The sequence below is a fragment of the Prunus avium genome, chromosome 3 (assembly GCF_965620075.1).
Source record: "Prunus avium chromosome 3, drPruAviu1.hap1.1, whole genome shotgun sequence".
In the NCBI taxonomy this organism is placed as follows: Eukaryota; Viridiplantae; Streptophyta; class Magnoliopsida; order Rosales; family Rosaceae; genus Prunus; species Prunus avium.
In genome coordinates, this window is record NC_142286.1 from 6,134,282 (window position 1) to 6,153,345 (window position 19,064).

Sequence of the window (19,064 nt, forward strand, 5' to 3'; positions counted from 1 at the left end):
AAATAGAAACACTCAATGGGAGCCATCTTCAAGACTAATAAACTTATGGAAAAGGACCGAAAAACCCATTCAAACCCTAGTCAATGATAAGATACACACAAAATAGAGTTAAGGTCTTTCTATATACTTTGAATTAGAAGGCAGCACTCTTACAGCATTTTCTATGGAATTTTCGTTTTGACCAGAACACGGAAAGAGAGAATATCTAGAAGAAGAAAAAAAGGATATTTCCAAAGACTTCGCTGAGAATCACCTTTCATATATTGATCATCATGGAATCCTCATAGAGACTAAATTTCTACAATTGTCAGCAAGGTTAATTTACCACAATAGTCTTTACTAATTACTCACAAGACAGGGCTTCCACTTTGGTGAATACTTCTTAAAACGAAAAAACGTTCCTAGGGATGGAACGAACAAGGAAAGCCATTGCATATCTCAAATCTCAAATTCTTCAGTGATATAGCCAACTCAATGCAAAGCTGCTAGCTCAACAAGCTCTTTGTATTTATCAGAGACAAAGGACTTCACCTTCAGAGGGGCTTTTCCGTCACCCTTTCCTGGAGAGGCGTACTTCATCCCAATTACTGTTGGCAGACCTGCAAGATCCAATGCAATTAACTTGTTTCACTCGTGCTTTTCTTAGACAAAATGAAAAAGTACAAAGGCAATCAGATACATGGGAGAGGGCTAGTAACATAGAAATGAAAACAAAGAGCATTCTGGCTGTGATCCATACAAGGAACTTAAGAAATAGTTAAACTTTGTGGATAGATAAGTGGGCGATATCATCATGACATAAAAGGAATTTCTCATCCAAATAAATGCACACAAAATACTCACTCTCGTGTATACGTCCAATTAACAACCGTTCCCCTTTCCAAAACTCCAAGGGTCTAGTCTTGATCCTCGTGCTTCGCCTTACCCCAGATTGCCACAATGTACCAGCCCCTAGGAAAACAATATAGGTACAAAATTCCAATAGAAAATTAAATATTAATACTAGTAGTAACCAAGCAGCAGCAGCAGCAGCAGTAGTAATATCAGTCTATTGTCAGATTTGCATGAGTACCTGCTAGACTTTGCCTTTTAGAAACTTCTTTACTCTTCCGTTTTCTTTGCTGAGGCGAGGTTGCTTTGATCTGTTGATTCAATGATGCTCCAGAAGGCTCTTGCATTATCTGTTTCACAAGAAACATAAATGTAAAATTGTATGCCACCCATGAGCCATGTTTGCTCCACATAAGTATGAATGAATGGACTGCTTAAACAAACTTCAGAACATCACTGCTCTTCCAAAATTGCCAAACTTAAGGATGGAGTGACAAGCACAACTTGTAATTTTGATAAAACAATTGATGATCATGATGATGATGATACTGACAGTGATGATTAAAATTGATGGAAATTCTGTGAACACTGCACAAATGCTAGAATGTGACAAAGATATCAAATAAATCATGACAACCACCAAATAACATGAAATAATGACAAAGGAAAACAGCCTAGAAATAATTAACCTCATTGTGTGTCTCTGAACCACTGTCCGGGTTTCTGGACCGACCATCCGCTGGATCCTCATCAACTGCTGCTGAATGTAATTGATATATTAGAGAAATAAGCAGTAAACCGGCAGCAGAGAAGTAGTAAAATGAGTAGTGTCAGATTGCCTGAGCAAACACCTGCTCGACTCTGCCTTTTAGAAACTTCTTTACTCTTCTGCTTTCTGCGTGGACGTGAGTTTGCTTTGATCTGTTTATTCAATGATGCTCCAGAATGCTCTTGTATTCTCTGTTTTACAAGAAACATAAATATAAAATTAGTTACGATAAAAAGACTATTTGAGAAAGAAAAAATAACGAAGAAGAGAAATCCTAGCTTAAAAAGCAAGCAAGCAACAAGCTTCTGGACATTATAGTTCAAGTCAGTCAGATTTCAAGGGCAAATACTTCTATCATATTCTGTTTACACTCAGCCACATGCAAACTGAGTCTCTACTGAATTCTTGATAATTCTGATTCATCCACACCCATTATTAAAGAAGGCCAGAATGGGCTTATATTGTCCGACATGAATTCAAAAGTAAACTTTAACATCAGACTACCTACCAGGTGGAAAACTATGAACTTAAAGTAGATGGGTACACTGTATACCACTGTTGGGCCATATTTGCCCCACATAAGTACAGATGAATGGATACCTTATAGAAACTTAAGAACATCACTGCTTCTCAAAAATTGCCAAACTTGAGAATAGAGCTTTGTTATTTATATAAAAACAATTGATGATGATGATAATGACAGTGATGATATAATACAATGGAAGTTCTGTGTGACCACTACAGAAATGCTAGAATGTGTCAAAAGGTATTAAAAAATTGTGAGAACCACCAAATAACATGACAGAATGGCAAAGGAAAATAGCCTGGTAATTAGTAACCTCGTTGTGTGTCTCTGGACCAGTGTCTAGGTTTCTGGAGAGACCATCTGTTGGATGCTCCTCAACTTCTGTTGAATGTAATTGATCTATTAGAGAAATAAGAAATGACACGCAAAGGTAGTTAGAATAGAAGTTATCAAAAACAATTTAATGTTAGCGAAGAACAATCAAATTTCTGATGTTAAACACGTGTATTGGGACACTAGAAGCAGATTTCAACAAGCTGGACTTAGTTTAACTCGTGGGCTCTGTGAAATTTAATCTCCAATATGAACTGGTAACTGGGTTCAATTAGTTTTACAAGTTTTTTTCAGTCCCTGATATCATAAGTGGTGGGTCTGGATACTCATGGTAGATGCGGTTGGTTTTGTAAACATTGCAGAGTCTAGTGGCAAATAAATGCAATTGAAGCTCAGATATGAGATTTTAGTTTATTGCACACTACACAAGCATTTCTCATGTAGTACAAGCAGCTCATACCTAATTCATTCTGAGTGCCGTTCGACTTTTCCAAAGTTGACACTGACTCATTAAGTTCAGGCTCTGCACTATCCAGTGCTTCCTCCAGTGTGTCTTCCACCTGTATCTCGTCATAATACATTGGAAAATCAGCAAACATTTACAGTTCTGAAAATAAAACATAAAGAAGCCAAAAGGTAAATTGACCTTGTCCCCATCATTGGCCCCATTTTCCCAGGTATCTGTGTCAGCATCAGGCCTACTTAATGTACCATCCATAACCCTGTTATCCATACTGTTGCTTTCAATGTCATCCTCCATTTCAAGATGAGATCTACTTGAGCCAACATCAATACTCTCACCATGTTTACTTGAATCTTCACTAATAGATCGTTCAAATGCATGACTGAATTCTTCAATAGCCACTTCAGGTGAACCTGTCGGGACTCCAAAATTATCAGTTTTTTTAATTAACTTCAACTCATCAGAAACGGTCTCCTGCACTCTTGTGTCAACCAGCTCAGATTGTTTGTTGCCATTCTCAACTAAAGAACGATTTGTCCCCAGAAACCTATCAATATCATCAGCTGAAAATGGATCGCTTGATGGATTTGACTGTAAAATCCTCTTCTTTAGAGCCGAAATTGAAGCAAAAGGGCTCTTTGGTGGTGTTGGAAAAGCTAAATTAATAGACCCTTCTGCCTCCTGTTTGCGCTTAGCAGGTGTTTTACTGCGTATCCCTTTAACTAAGTTATCTACATCTGTCAAGACATTTGTAGGCTTTGGCAAGGTTCTTCTTGAAGACCTATAATCAACCTTGCGGATACTTGGGAATTCTGGGAGGCTTAATTTCTTCATTTTAATAGGCTTGATCTTCAATTGCTCCTGTAAAAGACTGACTGCCCCATCCCCTTCTAGATCTTCACAATTTTTAGACAGCAGGTCATGTAAAATTTCACCCAGTTCTTTATCAGCCTTAGCTGTTGCACCTGTGAAGATTACAGTTATCATGCAATCAGGAAGGAATAATAGGGGCGGTGGGGAGTAAAAAAAATGCATGATAGGAAAAGGGAGATAACAGGGAAAACTATTAATTCACACAGTAGATGCTAAAAGACCTTTTCTCTTTAACAGGAATTGCTTACCAGCTAAATCCACCTCCTCCAATGCAACATCTTTGTTTTCTGCTTGTGAGCTGTGATTCAATGGACTGTGAATTCTTGTTTCAAGCATATCTTGAGAGGTTTTACCATTCACACTAGTTTCAGCATCGGTCGATGGATAGAGAGGCTTATATTTAGCTGACCTCCTGTGTTATCAACAAAAATGCTGTCTTACAACCACAAATACGAAAAAGGATGGCGCACGCTAATGCAGGCATATTGAAGGAATAGATGAAAGTATTTATTTTAGGCCAGTAAACAAATTTTAATAATACCCCAAAATTCCTGGTTGACGGCTCCGTTTAATCGGGGATGGATTTTGCTGATCTGCATCCAACACAGCACCACCCATCTGCTTCTCTATTTCTTTTTTAGCATCTGTGCACCAATCAGAAAGCAGTAAAAGTTTACAGTTGCTCAAGGGTTTGTAGTATAGATTCAGAAATACAGAGGGAATGCAACTTACTCTCATGCCTTTCATAGGCTGTCCATAATTCCTCAGTGTCTTTCAAGTTTTTGATATCCAAAGGTGGTAGCAGACTCATAGCAGGTTGACTGCAAATTGAATATGACAAACATCAACCTGTATCTTTAACAGAGTAAAAGTACTTCTTAAGAAAATGAAGCATCAACCATAAGCTTTACCTGGAATTAGGCTTCACAGAGAAACGAGCCCGTTTACGACCCAAGGCTCGTCTTTGCTGTCGGGGATTTTCCTCAGCCATTTCAGGAACAACTGCATCTTTCTGTTTCAATGCTTGTGGATTAACAGACTTCGGAATTTCCGAAGTACCACTTACAATATTTTTCGCCAGATCTTTAAGTTTAGTTGGACTCTGTTGTAAAGCCTGAAAAAGCAGAATAAATAATTAACCATAATTGCTTCACACCCAGTGATTGAACTACAGTGTAACATGTCATTGACTCAACGGCAGAACATAGAATGACTTTATTTGAGACAAAACTTGAAAGCAAAAAACATATGTTGTACTTATAGAGTCAGTTCCACACTGTATGCGAGATACTAAGCTATAAGTTCAGTAATGACAAACCCCTTGGTTCTCGGCCTGCTTCTTGAATTTTAAAAAATCAAATCAAATCATAAACAAAATAAAAATAAATAAATGGTATTATGAGCTTTCCAAAATTAGTATCCCCAAAATTTGAAAGGAAAAATCGAAGGATTACACTTTTTTATTACAGTTTTCAGTTTTCCCAAATTCCAAGTGCCAAACGAGGTGTCAAAAGTTTAGACTTATATGCATTTATCTGCTTTTCATTCCTTTTCTCAGCAACCAAACAGGATTATAGCCTTCATTTAAGAACCCAGATAAAAATAGTTACATTAAGCTCAATCAACTAGACATTGAACCATCCACCTCAAAAAAAAAAAAATAGAAGATTCATAACTACACAGTAACAACCCATCCTGCACTTTATAGATCAGAAATTTAGAGAGAGAGAAAAAAAACAATCTGACCGGAACAAAACTCACAGTAAGCAGGAACAAAATTAAACTCAAATTCCAATTTTGAAAAGTAAAAGAAGAAAGTGGGTGAGAAATGAGAACGGAGATAGAGCGAGAGTAGGTACCACGGACTTGAGTTGAGTATGGATGGTTTGGAGGTCGTCGGCGATGTCGTAGGGCTTGGAATTGTCCGGTAAGATTTTCCCGCTATTTGGGAAGACGGCGAGGCCTGTGTAACCCTGCAGCGGGTCCACTGGATCGGAGCTCTGAACCTCGTTCATCTCACATGTCAAATTTCAGGAGAGAACCCTAAGAGAGAGAAAGAGAGAGAGAAGACTCACACAACGATTCGAAAAGTTGAGCGGGAGGGAGCGGTGTTTGTTTTTTTGTTTTTTTATTTTCGGACCGTCCGCACCCCGACTACCCATGTTCGTGTAAAAAAGTTATTTGCGCTGGCACTCACTCAATTTTTCAGCAATTACACGAACACTGGAAGTTTCAGATTCTTTTTACTCATTACGTTAATTTTTCGTCCAAAAATTACTAATGTCATCTAAAAAACTTATTCGATTGAAAAATTTAACCTTAAAAATTAGACTTCACGTTTGTATGTGCAATCTAATCTTTGAGAAAAAAAAGTTGTCATTTGAGGTTAATTGGACAAATTATCGAAATAGTGCACAAGCTAATAAGAAAACGGAAGACTTAAGTGAGCAAATTTGGTATTTAAATTTTTACCAACTATAATAATCTATGTTTATATTTACAAGAGGGGGAAATTAAACTTAGGACCTTAGTATATAGATAAATGCTCTTAACCACTTCAGCTACAAGCTCCTTGCACTACAACAATTTTTTAGATAAACAACATATGTCCTTAATTTCTTTTGTTTTTTTTTTACGAACCATAGAATATTTACAAAGATATTTTAACAACGAATTAATGCACAAACAACAAAGTTGGGCTTGCCACGATTAGGTATGGATATGTTGTCCTCGCACTCATGTGAGTTGAACCTAAGACCTCTTCAATAAAGCGAAAACAATAATCACTAGACCAAAGGCTAGTCGGTATTTCTTTTGTGTTTTTTTTCACGAGAAGGGAACTCTTTGGTTTTGCAAGTTTGAGAGACTAGATGAAAGTAAATCAATAATATTTGTAACCTTAGGCTCCATTTGGATGGAGGGATTCCACATCCATATATGGATTTAGATGGCATTATAAGGTAAAATTGCTTGTTTAGGCTATTACAATCCACCTGTGCCAAGATGTAGACAAGGAAAAAAGGAAGAAAAAACAAATGAATTTCAAATGATTCTTTTCATATATCATTTCAAATATATATAATCTAATGTGGTTATTGTTTCTATAAGCAAAGTTAATCTTGTTGTCAAATCCAAATAATTTATTTCAAATCCATCCATCCAAATAAAAACCTTAAGGTGTCTTCGAGTGAAATACTACATAATTGCATTTTTGAAATATTATATTTCTTCCTTTGTCTAGACATAATTGCATTTCCAAAGAATTCTATTTATTCTTTTATCCATGTAAATCATTGCATTTCTAGAGGTATTCTATTTCTTCTTTTATCCTTGTAGTAATGACAAAAATCTTGTCACATCAAACATTCATACAAAGGTGTTTGATAGAAGAAAAATGGAGGCAAAGAGAGTTAGGGCTAGAGTGATAGTTTCCTTGGTGCTTCTAAATTCAAGGACTGCTATAAAGTATGCTTTGCTACATGTTTCCATGAGAAAAAAGACCCTATCTATTGTGGTGCATTGCTTGAGAAAATGCATTTTCCATCCTTCTTCTTTGGACACCCAAACATACCCCAAACACTTCTGCAAGCTTGGTTGTGCTACTTCTTTATGCAACAATATCAGCACCAAAGATAATCATAGTAAGTGAATATTTATATAGATTTGTGTTTATGTGCAAGAGTGTGCTTTCATGTTGGTTTATGTGCTAAATTTCATTTTATAGAAACGGTTAAGTATTCATATGTGGTCAATAAATACCCAAAAATGGAGCATATTTCAAAGGTTTTTTTTAAAGAATAATTACATGAATAAATTGATGACTAATAGTTTCAGGAAATAAATTACAAAAAGGTCAAATTTTTTGAATCTTTGTTGTAAAAATAGCCACGAGATTTTTATTTTATTTTTAGAGATAATTTAAAATTGCGTAATAAGTTGGTGTCTATAATTATATTGCTTGAAAATGAGTGCTATTTTCGCAAAAAATTATTCGCCTGCATTTTCCTAAATGAATTGAAAAAGAAAAAAGCAATTTACAAAATTACAAAGTGGAGGCCCAGACGCAAATACTCCAAAGTATCGGGGTCGTAGCACAAAACCACTAAACACAGTACAGCAACAAATACAAAGCAGCTGAGGAAAATCCAAAGCAAAGCCCCAATTTCTGTATGGACTTCGTTGGAACCATTCCAGTGCCCTCCAAGTGAAAGAGAAGCTAACAGTAAGTAATTTCAGTCTGTAATTACTTTCTTCCTGCTATTAGGGTTTACCTTTTTTCCCCAAACCCAACGGTAAAACTCAAGAACGCCCATTTCGTTCATCAAGTTTTCTTTTCTTCTCCTATAATTTTCATCGGTGATGCAAGAATTTTCCTTTCTCTGTAATTATCTACATTCCTCTCTCTGTATTGTGAATTGGAAATTTTAATTGATTTCATGCTGTCTCATACTACATGAACTGCCAAGCCTCAAGCTTGTTTAACTTTCTTTGGCTTGTTTGATATGCTTAGAATTTGTAACAATTTGTGAGTAATTCAGTAATGTTATCGTTTGTAGGCATATGTCATGGTGGAGCTTGTGGAAACCGTGATGATTTTTACTGTTAGCCTATCTGGGTACCTGTCCATGGTGCCTAGCTTTTGATTAGAAGCATCTGGGGCATTTGAGTGGTCATGTCTCATTCGAAAACAAGCCAGGTTGATGGTTCCAATAATGCTGGGAAGCGAAACCTTCCTTCATGGATGAGTACAAGAGACAATGAGAGTGAGTCTATTGGAAAGAAACCAACTCGGGCTGGTGAATGTGAGGAGAGTGACGAGGGTGCAAAGCCCAGGCTAGCCAAAGGGCGTGGAGGTGCATCCAGTTCGGGAACCACAAAATTTTCCAAACTTATGGTACTGGATAGTACGGAATAAGATTCACCAAGTTGCATTTTCAATTTTTCACGTAACTTGACAGTGTTAGGCTAACATCATAGTTGTTATGTGCCCAGGAAGGAGTAGTGTTTGTACTGTCTGGGTTTGTTAATCCTGAGCGCAGCATTCTGCGGTCACAGGCCTTGGAAATGGGGGCAGAATATCAGCCTGACTGGAACTCAGATTGCACTCTCTTGGTTTGTGCATTTCCAAACACCCCAAAGTTTCGACAAGTTGAGGCAGATTGTGGAACTACAGTTTCAAAGGTTCTTTTTTTTGTTTCAAATATATACAATTGACTCGTGTATGATATTTAATTTTGCTTCCATATAGAATCATTGTTTTTAGTCAACAGTGATGGTTCATAACTTAAGGCAGACTACAATCAATTAAGTGACAATTTTATGGCCTTTTGACTTTTGTATACAAGCACTTGTTGGTAACTTATGCCCCTGTAAAGACAATTTTTAAAGAAAATTAGCTTGAAGGTAACTAAAGTAAAACTTCTACGGTATATGCTTTGAACTGTGGCATGCACTGATTACAAATTCTGTAGTATTATTATCTTGTCCCAAAAGATAATTTATCTTCAGGTATTGACTTGTATTGTTAGTTGTTGCTGTAAGTTTCACTTAAGTTACTATGTTCTCAGTTCTGATATTATGGTTTGATTAGCTTAACATATGCTGTCTTATACAAGTCCAATCTCATGAACAAAAGGGCAATTAGTTTTCTCTAATAAGCTCAACACTGATGCTTCAGCAATTATTTTAGGAATGTTAATTTAATCTTTGCAATTATCTAATGTTATCTTGTTTGTTCATATTAGGATTGGATATCAGAGTGTTACACGCAGAAGAAGCTTGTTGATATTGAAAGTTACCTTATGAATGCTGGAAAACCCTGGCGTAAAAGCAGTGTTTCCCATGACAACAGCCAAGGTAAAGGAATTGTGCATGTGTGTTGGCATTTAACGTTTTTAGCAAGGGTATATGTTATATGTGACAATTCTGTACAACAAAGTGCATTCTTGTATTCATTTTTCATTTGTTTTAAATTATTTTCATTGTTTAAGTTACTGAAGTTTTTAATCCCTCATGTTAAGATTAACTCCTCAAATCTCATTTAGGATGTCTTGGTTGGTCACCATGTGGTCTTAGATTTTTATTGTTGTTGTATGTACGGTTAATCCATGCTTAAGTGACTGTCTGCAGACAAAAAAGCATCCCAACCTAGAAAATCGAAGAAGCAAGATGGAGATTCACCATCAAAACCAACTGCGTCATCAACTCCAAAGGTATTTTTTGACTAGGCTAGCATTAAAATGTTCTATAAATATATAAACAAATAATGCCAAAATGTGTTTTCAGTTTTTCCTTTGTCAACTTTTTAGATTTTTGGCAGCGGCATATCTGTATATACCAATGCTGCTATGTTTCTTGTGTATATGTTTAGCAGATTAAAGCTTCTAATTCTGTTAAGGAGTGCTTTTCTCCGTCTAAAGTGAAGAAGTGGGCAGTTGACGATTTGAATAAGACAATTTCATGGCTGGAGAGTCAAGAAGAAAAGGTTTTTGGCATTCTATTTTTGTGTGTCTGTGTTTGTGAATTTCCTGAAAATATAATTTTGTTTTTGTGTTGTCAACAGTGAGTCTGCTGGTTCTCTTTTTGTTTTGTTTTTTGGTCCACACAGTCTGCTGGAGTTGAAAACAATCTTTTTTTAGATGCTGAAGCTTGTGTAAACACACAATTATAACTTCTAGTTGTCTTCTTCTCAACCCATTGATACTAGTGGTTGAGAGGTAAAATTTTGTGTTTTTCTAATTTGCCTCTTTAAATTGTATACAAGATTGCCGTATCTCCTGAATAAAGCTGATCTTTGTTGTGCTCTACTACCTCTTACAGCCAGAGCCAGATGAGATAAACCAAATAGCAGCTGAAGGGATTTTAACTTGTTTACAAGATGCAATAGATTCTCTTGAACAAAAGCAGGTATTCCTACAGAAACACACTTTGGTCTTTTTGAAGTAATTTTAAACTTAGTTCTTGCATACTCGGGTCCCCTCCACCTCCACCCACTCATGTGAAAAAAGAAAGGGAACAGGAACTTAATTTACAGTTGGAAACATTTATCAATTGTTTCCCTTCACCATTTGAAGGGCAGCAGCATTATTATTCCATCACATTCTTTGATAGTGAATTAGTCAATACGGTAAACAAATTTATTTTTTTTGTGTGCAGGATGTCCGGCAAGTAACTGAGCAGTGGAATTTCATTCCTCGTGTAGTCGAAGAGTTGGCAAAGCTCGAGGGCACGAGAAATGAGTCTGCGGCAGTATCCAAGGAAGATCTTTGCAGACAGGTAATGGAGTGTAAACGAATTTACGAGGTGGAACTTAATAATTTGGGTGATGACCCCTCAAAGAAGAAGAAGCCAAAGACTGAAAGACAAGAGAGGGACAGTGGGAGAACTGAAGCCATATCCAGTGGTACAGCAGGATACGACAGTGATGAAACAATTGAGATGACAGAAGAGGAAATAGACCTTGCATATAAGAATGCTATTGCTTCTAAGATCCCCTAATGCTGAGTATTTTCTCTCTGTTGAAGATAAACTGACTGTAAATTTTTTGCATAAATTTTTTATTTTTTTAAAAGAAGAGATGGATAGTTTTGCGTAAGTAGTTGTGGTCAAAGCACGAGACCGTTAGTTACATAATCACGAAAATGGAAGCTTAGAAGATCATAACACCCAATGTTGCTAATCTAAAAATTCAGATCTACACCCACTGAACAAGGTAATATATGTTGCCTCCAATTGAAGGGGTCGACCAAATTGAATTGAGCAAAGATGGATGATTGCAAGGCGTGGTTTATAGGAGAACCCTTTAATGGTAGGAAACCAAGAAACTAATGCAAATAGTTGTCCAAGCTTTTATTAGTGGTCTTTTGCAGTTAGAGTTCCAATGAACAAAAATGTTGAAGTATGTATTGATTGATTCGACAAAAATTGAATCAAACAACCAAAGAAAATCAATATTTTATGTTTATAGGCAAATCTATATATAAAGGAAGAAAAACCAACGGGGTCTTGCCTAGTAGAAAAGGGCATTGACTTGCAGACCAAAGGTCTCAGGTACGAACAACCATGGCATCAGCTGTGTGCGTGTGTGAGAAACCTTCCTCTCCTCTAGTTTAGACTATCGCTTGTACTAAAAATAAAGAAAGAAAAGCCTTCACCGTTGAAATTTTTAAAATTTTAAAAAATACCCTTTATTAACTAAATTAATAACACACCACAAATTTTATTTTATTTTTCATACAAGCGATAATCTACTTTAAACTAATCTAAATTACGGAAAGGAGTATTTGAACTCCGGTGCAAGGTGGAGAGCACGTAATTTCATAAGAATAAAGTGGTAAAAGACTAAAAGTGTTGTAAACTCAAAGGTTATGGATGCCCACCCTAAGTCCATTGTAATTCCTATCATTATATATATATCATTATAGGGTTGTAAACTATGCACTAAAGACTATATCTATCATTTGTAATTATGCTTTTTAACCAACTACTTAAGGGTTGTAAATGGTGATGTATTTCCTATGCCTATAAATAGTAGGCATTAAATATGAATAAGATACTTTTGAGCCTTGAGCTATAGAGAACTACTCTTTATCATGCCTCCCGTGATCACAAGGGACTATAGGGATATAACTAGATCGTCAAGGGTTCTAGTTTATTTGCTAAGCAAATCCGAGTTTGAAGAATCTTTGAGCAAAGTTTTTCTTACCCCAAGGATGTAAGCAATACTTGTGTTATTTCATACTTTTACTACTATTAGTATTTTGGTATTTTGCTTCTAATAGGTGAAAGCTTTTATACCTCATCTTCAGTGATGACAAAATGGGAAGATAAGACCATTTCAGGACAATGACATTCAATAAATCGTTCTATAAGAACGACATGTTTTATGTACAAAAGAGTGTTCCAGAAGAATGACTTGCATTATGTACAAAATATCGTTCTAGAAGAATGACTTGGATTATATATAGAATGGATTGAATTATTTTTAAAATTCAAAAGAACTACAAGCATTGAGTAGGGGTGAAATTCTGTTTCAAGGACATTGCAATTCTGTAAGCCTCTATCTGCAAGAACAGTCAGCTTTTAATTTACTGCCATATTTAATTTCATTATTCTATTTGTTGTTTAATTTAATTGTTAAATTAAATTCTTAGAATAATATTGATTGTTGTTCCTCCAAAGGCAAACATTCCCACAAAAAAAGAAGAAGAAAAAATTGAATTCTCATATTGATTTACTGTGAAATTTCTCTCTCTTCAATATCCGCTTTGAATATGTTGAAACTAGCCAATTAATATCAATAAAGTATAAACTAATGCAACTAGGCTGGTATTTTTTCTTAAATGTTTTTAATAATATATTTAAATAGTATAGCCGAGCGGCTATACTACGGTATTTTTTTTTTTAATAGTATCGCCGCGCGGCTATACTATACTGTTTTTACACGTGGGTCGCCTTTTTGACCTGGTATTTTTCAAAATCGTATAGCCGGTCGGCTATACTAGGGTATTTTTATTTTTTTTTAAAATAGTATAGCCGAACGGCTTGACTACGGTAATGTTTTTTAAAAAATAGAGCGGCTATACCTGTTTCCCCATGTGGGAGCCTAGACGGTAGGCGGGCCCATTTCTTTTTAAAAAAATAAATGGTATAGCCGCGCGGCTATACTCTTATATATATATATATATATATATATATATATATATATATATATATACTGGGATCCCCTTTATTTTTATATTTTTTTTCCCCGATTTTCTTTTATCAATAAGAGTAGTTTAGAGCATTATCCATTACTATTAAGCCATTACTCGAGTCTCTATTGTCCCCTTTGATTTTTTTACTTTGCCAAAGTTATTACGCATATAAAGAATTTAGCATTTTCACGTTTAATACTTGTATTATACACGTATGTACATTTTTTTCAATAATACATTTGTTTTTTGTACACGTCTTGGGCTCTGTGATTTAAATTAAACTTGATTAGTTAATAATTAACTAATTGTTTGAATTATTTTTAAAATTCAAAAGAACTACAAGCACTGAGTAGGGGTGAAATTCTGTTTAAAAAACATTGCAATTCTAACGGCCTCAATCTGTAAGAACAGTATGTTTTTAATTTACTACCATATTTAATTTCATTATTCCATTTGTTGTTTAATTAAATTATTAGAATAATATTGATTGTTGTTCCTCCAACAAGTTTCACTCGAGAGAATGAGTTAGATCAAAGTCAAACATTCTCACAAAAAAAGAAGAAAAAAAATATTGAATTCTCATATTGATTTACTGTGAAATTTCTCTCTCTTCAATATCTGCTTCGGCTATACTTGTTTTCACACGTGGGTACCTAGGCGCTAGGCGGGTTCCGGCTATACTTGGGTAAATTGTTTTTTTTTTTTTTCCAAAATAGTATAGCCGTGCTGCTTTACTCAGGGTTTTTTTATATAAAAAATAAACAGTATAGCCGAGCGGCAATACTTTATATATATATATATATATTGGAATCCTTCTTTTTCCACGATTTTCTTTTATTGATGAGAGTAGTTTTGAGCATTATCCATTACTATTAGGCCATTACCTGAGTCTTTATTGTCCCCTTTGATTTTTTTTACTTTGCTAGAGTTATTTTCCATATAAAGAATTTAGCATTTTCACGTTTAATACTTGTATTATACATGTACGTATGTATTTTTCAATAATACATCCGTTTTCTATACACATCTTATAGACTCGGTAAAATACAAGTTTTTTAAAAAGCAAACATAAAATACTCATATTATACAAGTACATACGTATTTATAATTCAAATATAAATGGTCAACTTCTAATTGCATCGACGTATTTTGAGTTTAAACTTCATACCTTATGGTTCATTGGGCGTAATTCCATTAAAAAAAAAATTGGGCCTATGTAATGGTGAGAACAATATCGGTGCAGTGACATAACACCAAAACATGATCCATCAAACTTCTACAAATTTTCCTCCAACAGAATGGTATGTGCTTTGATTTGTTTTCTTTCTTCTCTCAATATTGTTATTTCTTGTGTTTGGCTAACGTTTGTAATCTTAGATTAGGGAGGTTGGAAAAATATACACAATAATCCCCCTGTATATATATGTATATATATATATACTCTTTTCCATTATCATACAAATTTGGTTGTACATGTATATCATGGCGACCCTTACTCATCGGTGTGAGTTTTAACTGGTGCAGCACAATTACAATCGCAGCAATAGCCTGGTGGTGGAGGTGTGCAGCATACACAATCAGGACATATCGGAGTTGTATCTGAAACAAAATACAAAATCAACATTTAATCCCCTAAATACCAAAAGCTTGCAGGGTTAAAAATGGAGCAGCCGGCCACTACAGTAAAATTGGTGGTGGAATTATTTACCTGGAAAAGTGAATCGAGCTGCCTCAGAGGTCAAAATAGGAGAGATTACCATGGCAAAGATGAAGAGGGTCACCAGAGCAGACCTCATACACTCACCTGCCATTGATATTAGCTAGAGAAAAAGGAAACAACAAAAACTTGCTTTGCTGAGCTCTGTATATATATATATATATAGGTTTCAATGGTCTGAGATCACGTTATTTGAATTGGAGGGTTGATTTTTCTACCACTTTGATTTTGGGTTGCAATTAGACGTTGCTTCAAAAAGAATTTCACCATTTGTGATGGAAGACTTGAACCTTGACTTTTGTTCAAATTTTTTTTTTTCTGAAACGAAACGATATCATTAATAGAGAAAAGACTTTTACAACAGAGAATCTTCCATCCAAAGCATCAGTGATGATCACAGGAGGTGCCCCTGACCAAGTGGAAGCTAATCTATGGGCCACTTTGTTGGTATCGTAACAAAGTTTGTCAACTCCTTAAAAAGATACGTTTCACTTGTTTTAGCCGCAAGTCTAGTACTTTGACTTTGCCACCCATGAAAATGTGACCATTTTTTGTGCGAATATCGGAATCTACCTTTATTTTTTATTTTTTATTTTTTGTCATTCGCTAGAGACGGAGAGAGAACGGAAGAGAGATGATTATATTGGGTTATCTCAAGATTGTCTTCTATGTTAATCTACCTTCAAATTTATCACATATACAAATAAATTCAGCCCACAAACACTAGCCCAGTTGAGGATGAGTTGCACACATCTACATCAACAGCCCAATTCACCTTCTTTATAGTAGCAGCCCAATTCACCTTTTAATTTTGTTATTTTGGAAATACAAATTCGATATGAAGGAAACTACAAAGTCTTGGGGGAAAAAAAAACTACAAAATCAACATTTAGCATGCCCTTTCTTTTTCCAATATAAAAGATTTTGTCTTGTGTAATACGTCTCTTTATATTGGTCAAGTAAATTAGTAAGGTATAGTTCAATTGGTTGAGTTCTTCCAGTAGCGGATTCAGGATTGTTATCCCAAGGGGTCTTAGTGTAAAAGTTTGGATATTTTTTTTCAGATGAAAATAACACTAAAATATAATTTTCTATTACTTTTCTCTTATCATTCCATAATTCTACCCATAAATTAATAAAACCAAACAGTCAATCAATTTTTTAAAAGAAACAAATTTTATTAAGACAAATCAACAAATAGAGAGATGACAAAAAGTCCATCACAAAATTAATCATAAACCCTAAATTCCTACAAATCAAATAATCATATACAGTCATCCAATCCAATAAATCATCCACACACAAAGTCATCAATATTCATCTAATCCAATAAATCATTATCCAACAAAAATATTAGGCATTATCATCAATTAGAGATTTAGAGTTTAAAAATTACTTGAATATGAGCTTTTCCACACCACCAGCTAGAATCACAAATCGCCACCTCCTAGAAACACAAAAAACCCCATTATATAATGACCCAAAAGATTAAATTCCTCAAAAATCAACAAAAGAATGTAGCACAAAGGTTTAAGTACACCAAGAACAATAAATTTATAAAATCAGAGATGGAAAGGGAAGAGAATGAAAACCTGGTGAAGTAAGTCAAGCCCATAAGCCAAATAAATGAGGCTCTAAATGCAGCTCTGAACCTTTTCAGACATGTTGAGGGTAGAAAATAATAGAATTTGGGGATTTTAGGAGTTAAGTATCGGTTGGGTTTGCAGGGAGTTGTTGGGCCAGGTCATTTTTAAAAACTTCCTGGGTCAATACGATGTCATTTTGCCTAGGAAGTTGAAAAAAAAAAAAAAATCAGAAGCGCACTACGCTTCTTCTTCCTCGTGTAGCTCATTTCTTCCCTAGGAAAAATGTCGAGCACCTGGTATGCAGTTCCAAAGGGACCTCTAATAAGCCAATTTCCATGGCTTCCAAGCATACATCATTGGATAGTATTTTGTCTTCTGTTTAGTGTCTTAATAAAGAGACCATATTGCATCAGGTTTGGTTGTCATAGTTGAATAGGTTTGAGAGTCATTGTTGAATAGAAATTGTGGTCACGTGGTTTCTCTCTTAAGAGAGAAAACCTGCCTTGAATAAAATGTTGGGTTTTCCTTTTCAAACTGACAGCTTTCAACATATTGGTTTTTGAGCATATTGAATTTTTAAGAGAAAGCTGATATGCATATTTTTCAGATAAGTCATCAAGTGTTCCTTGTTTACTTGGTGATTTATCAAATCCTTTCATCATTCATACTGCATTCATATGCATGTCAGTGACTTATACAGTTGAGGATACCAAGACCGTGGTGGCAGTTTTCCTCTAGAGAGCTTGAAGCAATCGTGACAAGTATTGCGTTCAACATAAGGAGTGTCGAAGATCATCCCATGATAGAAGTTGAGTTGCAAAGAAGTCGGTAAACATTATCTAGAATATGTCTAGGATAAGTGCGTTAGTACTTCTTGTAATCATCATTCTATAATGGATTTGTGTAGGACTGGGGAGTCTCGTGGATTTTCCCCATAGGTGGGGTTTTACCATGTAAAATAATTCTCTACGTGTTCTTTTATTTTATGTTTAGTACATTTCAGGATTGATAAGCCATATCAAATATGCTACCAAAGTTTATTTTTTGTTTATTGATTATAATCTTAAATTGGCCTATTCACCCCCCTCTAGGAATTTTTAGTCATCCTACAGGTAATTTCAAATTCTTTTGACTAACTTGTATTTCCAGCTAAGTCTAATGGTGGGTAAAGCATGTTACAAATTGATCATAGTTCTTGTCTTAGCCGCATCACATAATTTGCAAGGCGTCAGAAGAGGAACAAGTAAGCAAGGATTAAAATATCGGTTGTGCAGATAATATCGGGCCTCCAATTTACGGATATTTTGGGGGATATATCATTACTGTTTTAGCTATCGGGAAAAAATCAACAAAAATGACAGATATAGGCATTGAAACACATAATTTTGGTGTAAAACTTGCATAGATGTTATGTACATTATCAATGAATGTATTGAACAAATAAAACTCCACGGTTGAGGCCCAAAAAATCCACGGTTCGGCCCAAATAAATTCTCGGCCCAATGCAATACCTTACCGAGGAGAAGCTCGATTAGGGCACGCGAAAGTTCGTCATACGCGCTTGCACACATGCCACGCCAAGCAAATAAGCAACATGTCACGCTACAAGCTTAAGTGGGCCCAAGCCACTCAAATGCCCGGGGCTTGCTTGAGTGGGTTGTGGTATGGATGGTAATAAATCAACATGAGGCCCATTGATGGGCCGAGAAATGGAAGCCCCGAGTCGCTTGGGAGCCTCGGGACTCAAGCCCATTTCTTAGGCCCAAACATGTGGGTGAGCACAAGAGGAAGAAATAGCCCAATCAAAAAGTAGCCTATTGACTCAACCAAAAAAGCCCACTTACTTAATGAGCCATCTTGGCCCATACAATTACCCCAGCTGGCTGGGAGAACAAAAGCCACGAAGAGGGAGGTCTGAAGGTTTATTGAATAAAGCTGCTGGAGGTTCCAGCACATGGGGGAGCAAGTTCCAAGCAAAAATCCTTCAAGGAACCAAGGGATATTAGCACGCAAGGAGGGATGCCATCCCTTGAACCAGCATACAAACCCAGTTTCTTTCCTTCATCAAATTTGGCCATGGAAAAAGGAAGAAATAAGATAAAGAAGATGGGTGAAAATAGAGGCTCTCCTCTGAAGCAGCCAAGGGAGGGAGCCTTGAGCCCCCAAAAGTCTCTGATTTTGTGGGATTGGGCAGAGCTAATTGTTGCCACCATAAGGTAAGTCAAGAGGGAGGAGAAGAAAGAAGGAGGAAAGCTTAGCTAGATTGGGAGG

At 35.8% G+C, this 19,064-nt stretch overlaps 2 protein-coding genes across 8 annotated transcripts; one reads left to right on the top strand and one right to left on the bottom strand.

The window, feature by feature from the left end:
* Positions 1-238: 238 nt before the first annotated feature.
* Positions 239-5,949, bottom strand: CENP-C (centromere protein C). Of its 5 annotated transcripts, none has more exons than XM_021973501.2 (13): positions 5,655-5,949; positions 4,707-4,909; positions 4,528-4,616; positions 4,337-4,439; positions 4,044-4,207; positions 3,106-3,887; positions 2,920-3,019; positions 2,440-2,507; positions 1,671-1,791; positions 1,521-1,588; positions 1,073-1,181; positions 844-951; positions 239-599 (listed from the first exon to the last, which is right to left on the bottom strand). In XM_021973501.2, exons 1-13 carry the CDS (start codon positions 5,808-5,810, stop codon positions 472-474), a joined length of 2,199 nt encoding a protein of 732 aa, XP_021829193.2. In that variant the 5' UTR covers positions 5,811-5,949; the 3' UTR covers positions 239-471. The 5 variants fall into 5 exon arrangements, with proteins under 5 accessions (XP_021829193.2, XP_021829191.2, XP_021829189.2 ...); XM_021973499.2 differs by having other exon boundaries at positions 1,521-1,585; positions 1,683-1,791; positions 2,440-2,525; positions 5,655-5,948; XM_021973497.2 differs by having other exon boundaries at positions 1,521-1,591; positions 1,683-1,791; positions 2,440-2,525; positions 5,655-5,948.
* Positions 5,950-7,907: 1,958 nt separating this feature from the next.
* On the top strand, positions 7,908-11,389 carry ATXRCC1 (BRCT domain-containing DNA repair protein). 3 transcript variants are annotated; one of them, XM_088249857.1, is made up of 8 exons: positions 7,908-8,017; positions 8,352-8,689; positions 8,788-8,976; positions 9,540-9,651; positions 9,925-10,007; positions 10,166-10,279; positions 10,615-10,701; positions 10,951-11,389. In XM_088249857.1, the coding sequence occupies exons 2-8, from the start codon at positions 8,468-8,470 to the stop codon at positions 11,290-11,292; spliced, it is 1,149 nt and encodes a 382-aa protein (XP_088105983.1). In that variant the 5' UTR covers positions 7,908-8,017; positions 8,352-8,467; the 3' UTR covers positions 11,293-11,389. The 3 variants fall into 3 exon arrangements, with proteins under 3 accessions (XP_088105983.1, XP_021829109.2, XP_021829111.2); XM_021973417.2 differs by having other exon boundaries at positions 7,919-8,017; positions 8,356-8,689; XM_021973419.2 differs by having other exon boundaries at positions 7,919-8,017; positions 8,356-8,689; positions 10,169-10,279.
* The last annotated feature ends 7,675 nt before the right edge of the window (positions 11,390-19,064 follow it).

Excerpts from the sequence above, each read along its gene's own strand:
- CENP-C (XM_021973500.2), bottom strand. The coding sequence starts at position 5,810 with ATGAACGAGGTTCAGAGCTCCGATCCAGTGGACCCGCTGCAGGGTTAC. Across the intron at positions 1,589-1,670 it reads TCGAGCAGGTGTTTGCTCAG|CAGTTGATGAGGATCCAGCG; the intron begins GCAATCTGACAC and ends TACATTCAGCAG. Across the intron at positions 952-1,072 it reads TAAAAGGCAAAGTCTAGCAG|GGGCTGGTACATTGTGGCAA; the intron begins GTACTCATGCAA and ends TTGTTTTCCTAG.
- ATXRCC1 (XM_088249857.1), top strand. The coding sequence starts at position 8,468 with ATGTCTCATTCGAAAACAAGCCAGGTTGATGGTTCCAATAATGCTGGG. Across the intron at positions 9,652-9,924 it reads TTCCCATGACAACAGCCAAG|ACAAAAAAGCATCCCAACCT; the intron begins GTAAAGGAATTG and ends GACTGTCTGCAG. Across the intron at positions 10,280-10,614 it reads TGGAGAGTCAAGAAGAAAAG|CCAGAGCCAGATGAGATAAA; the intron begins GTTTTTGGCATT and ends TACCTCTTACAG.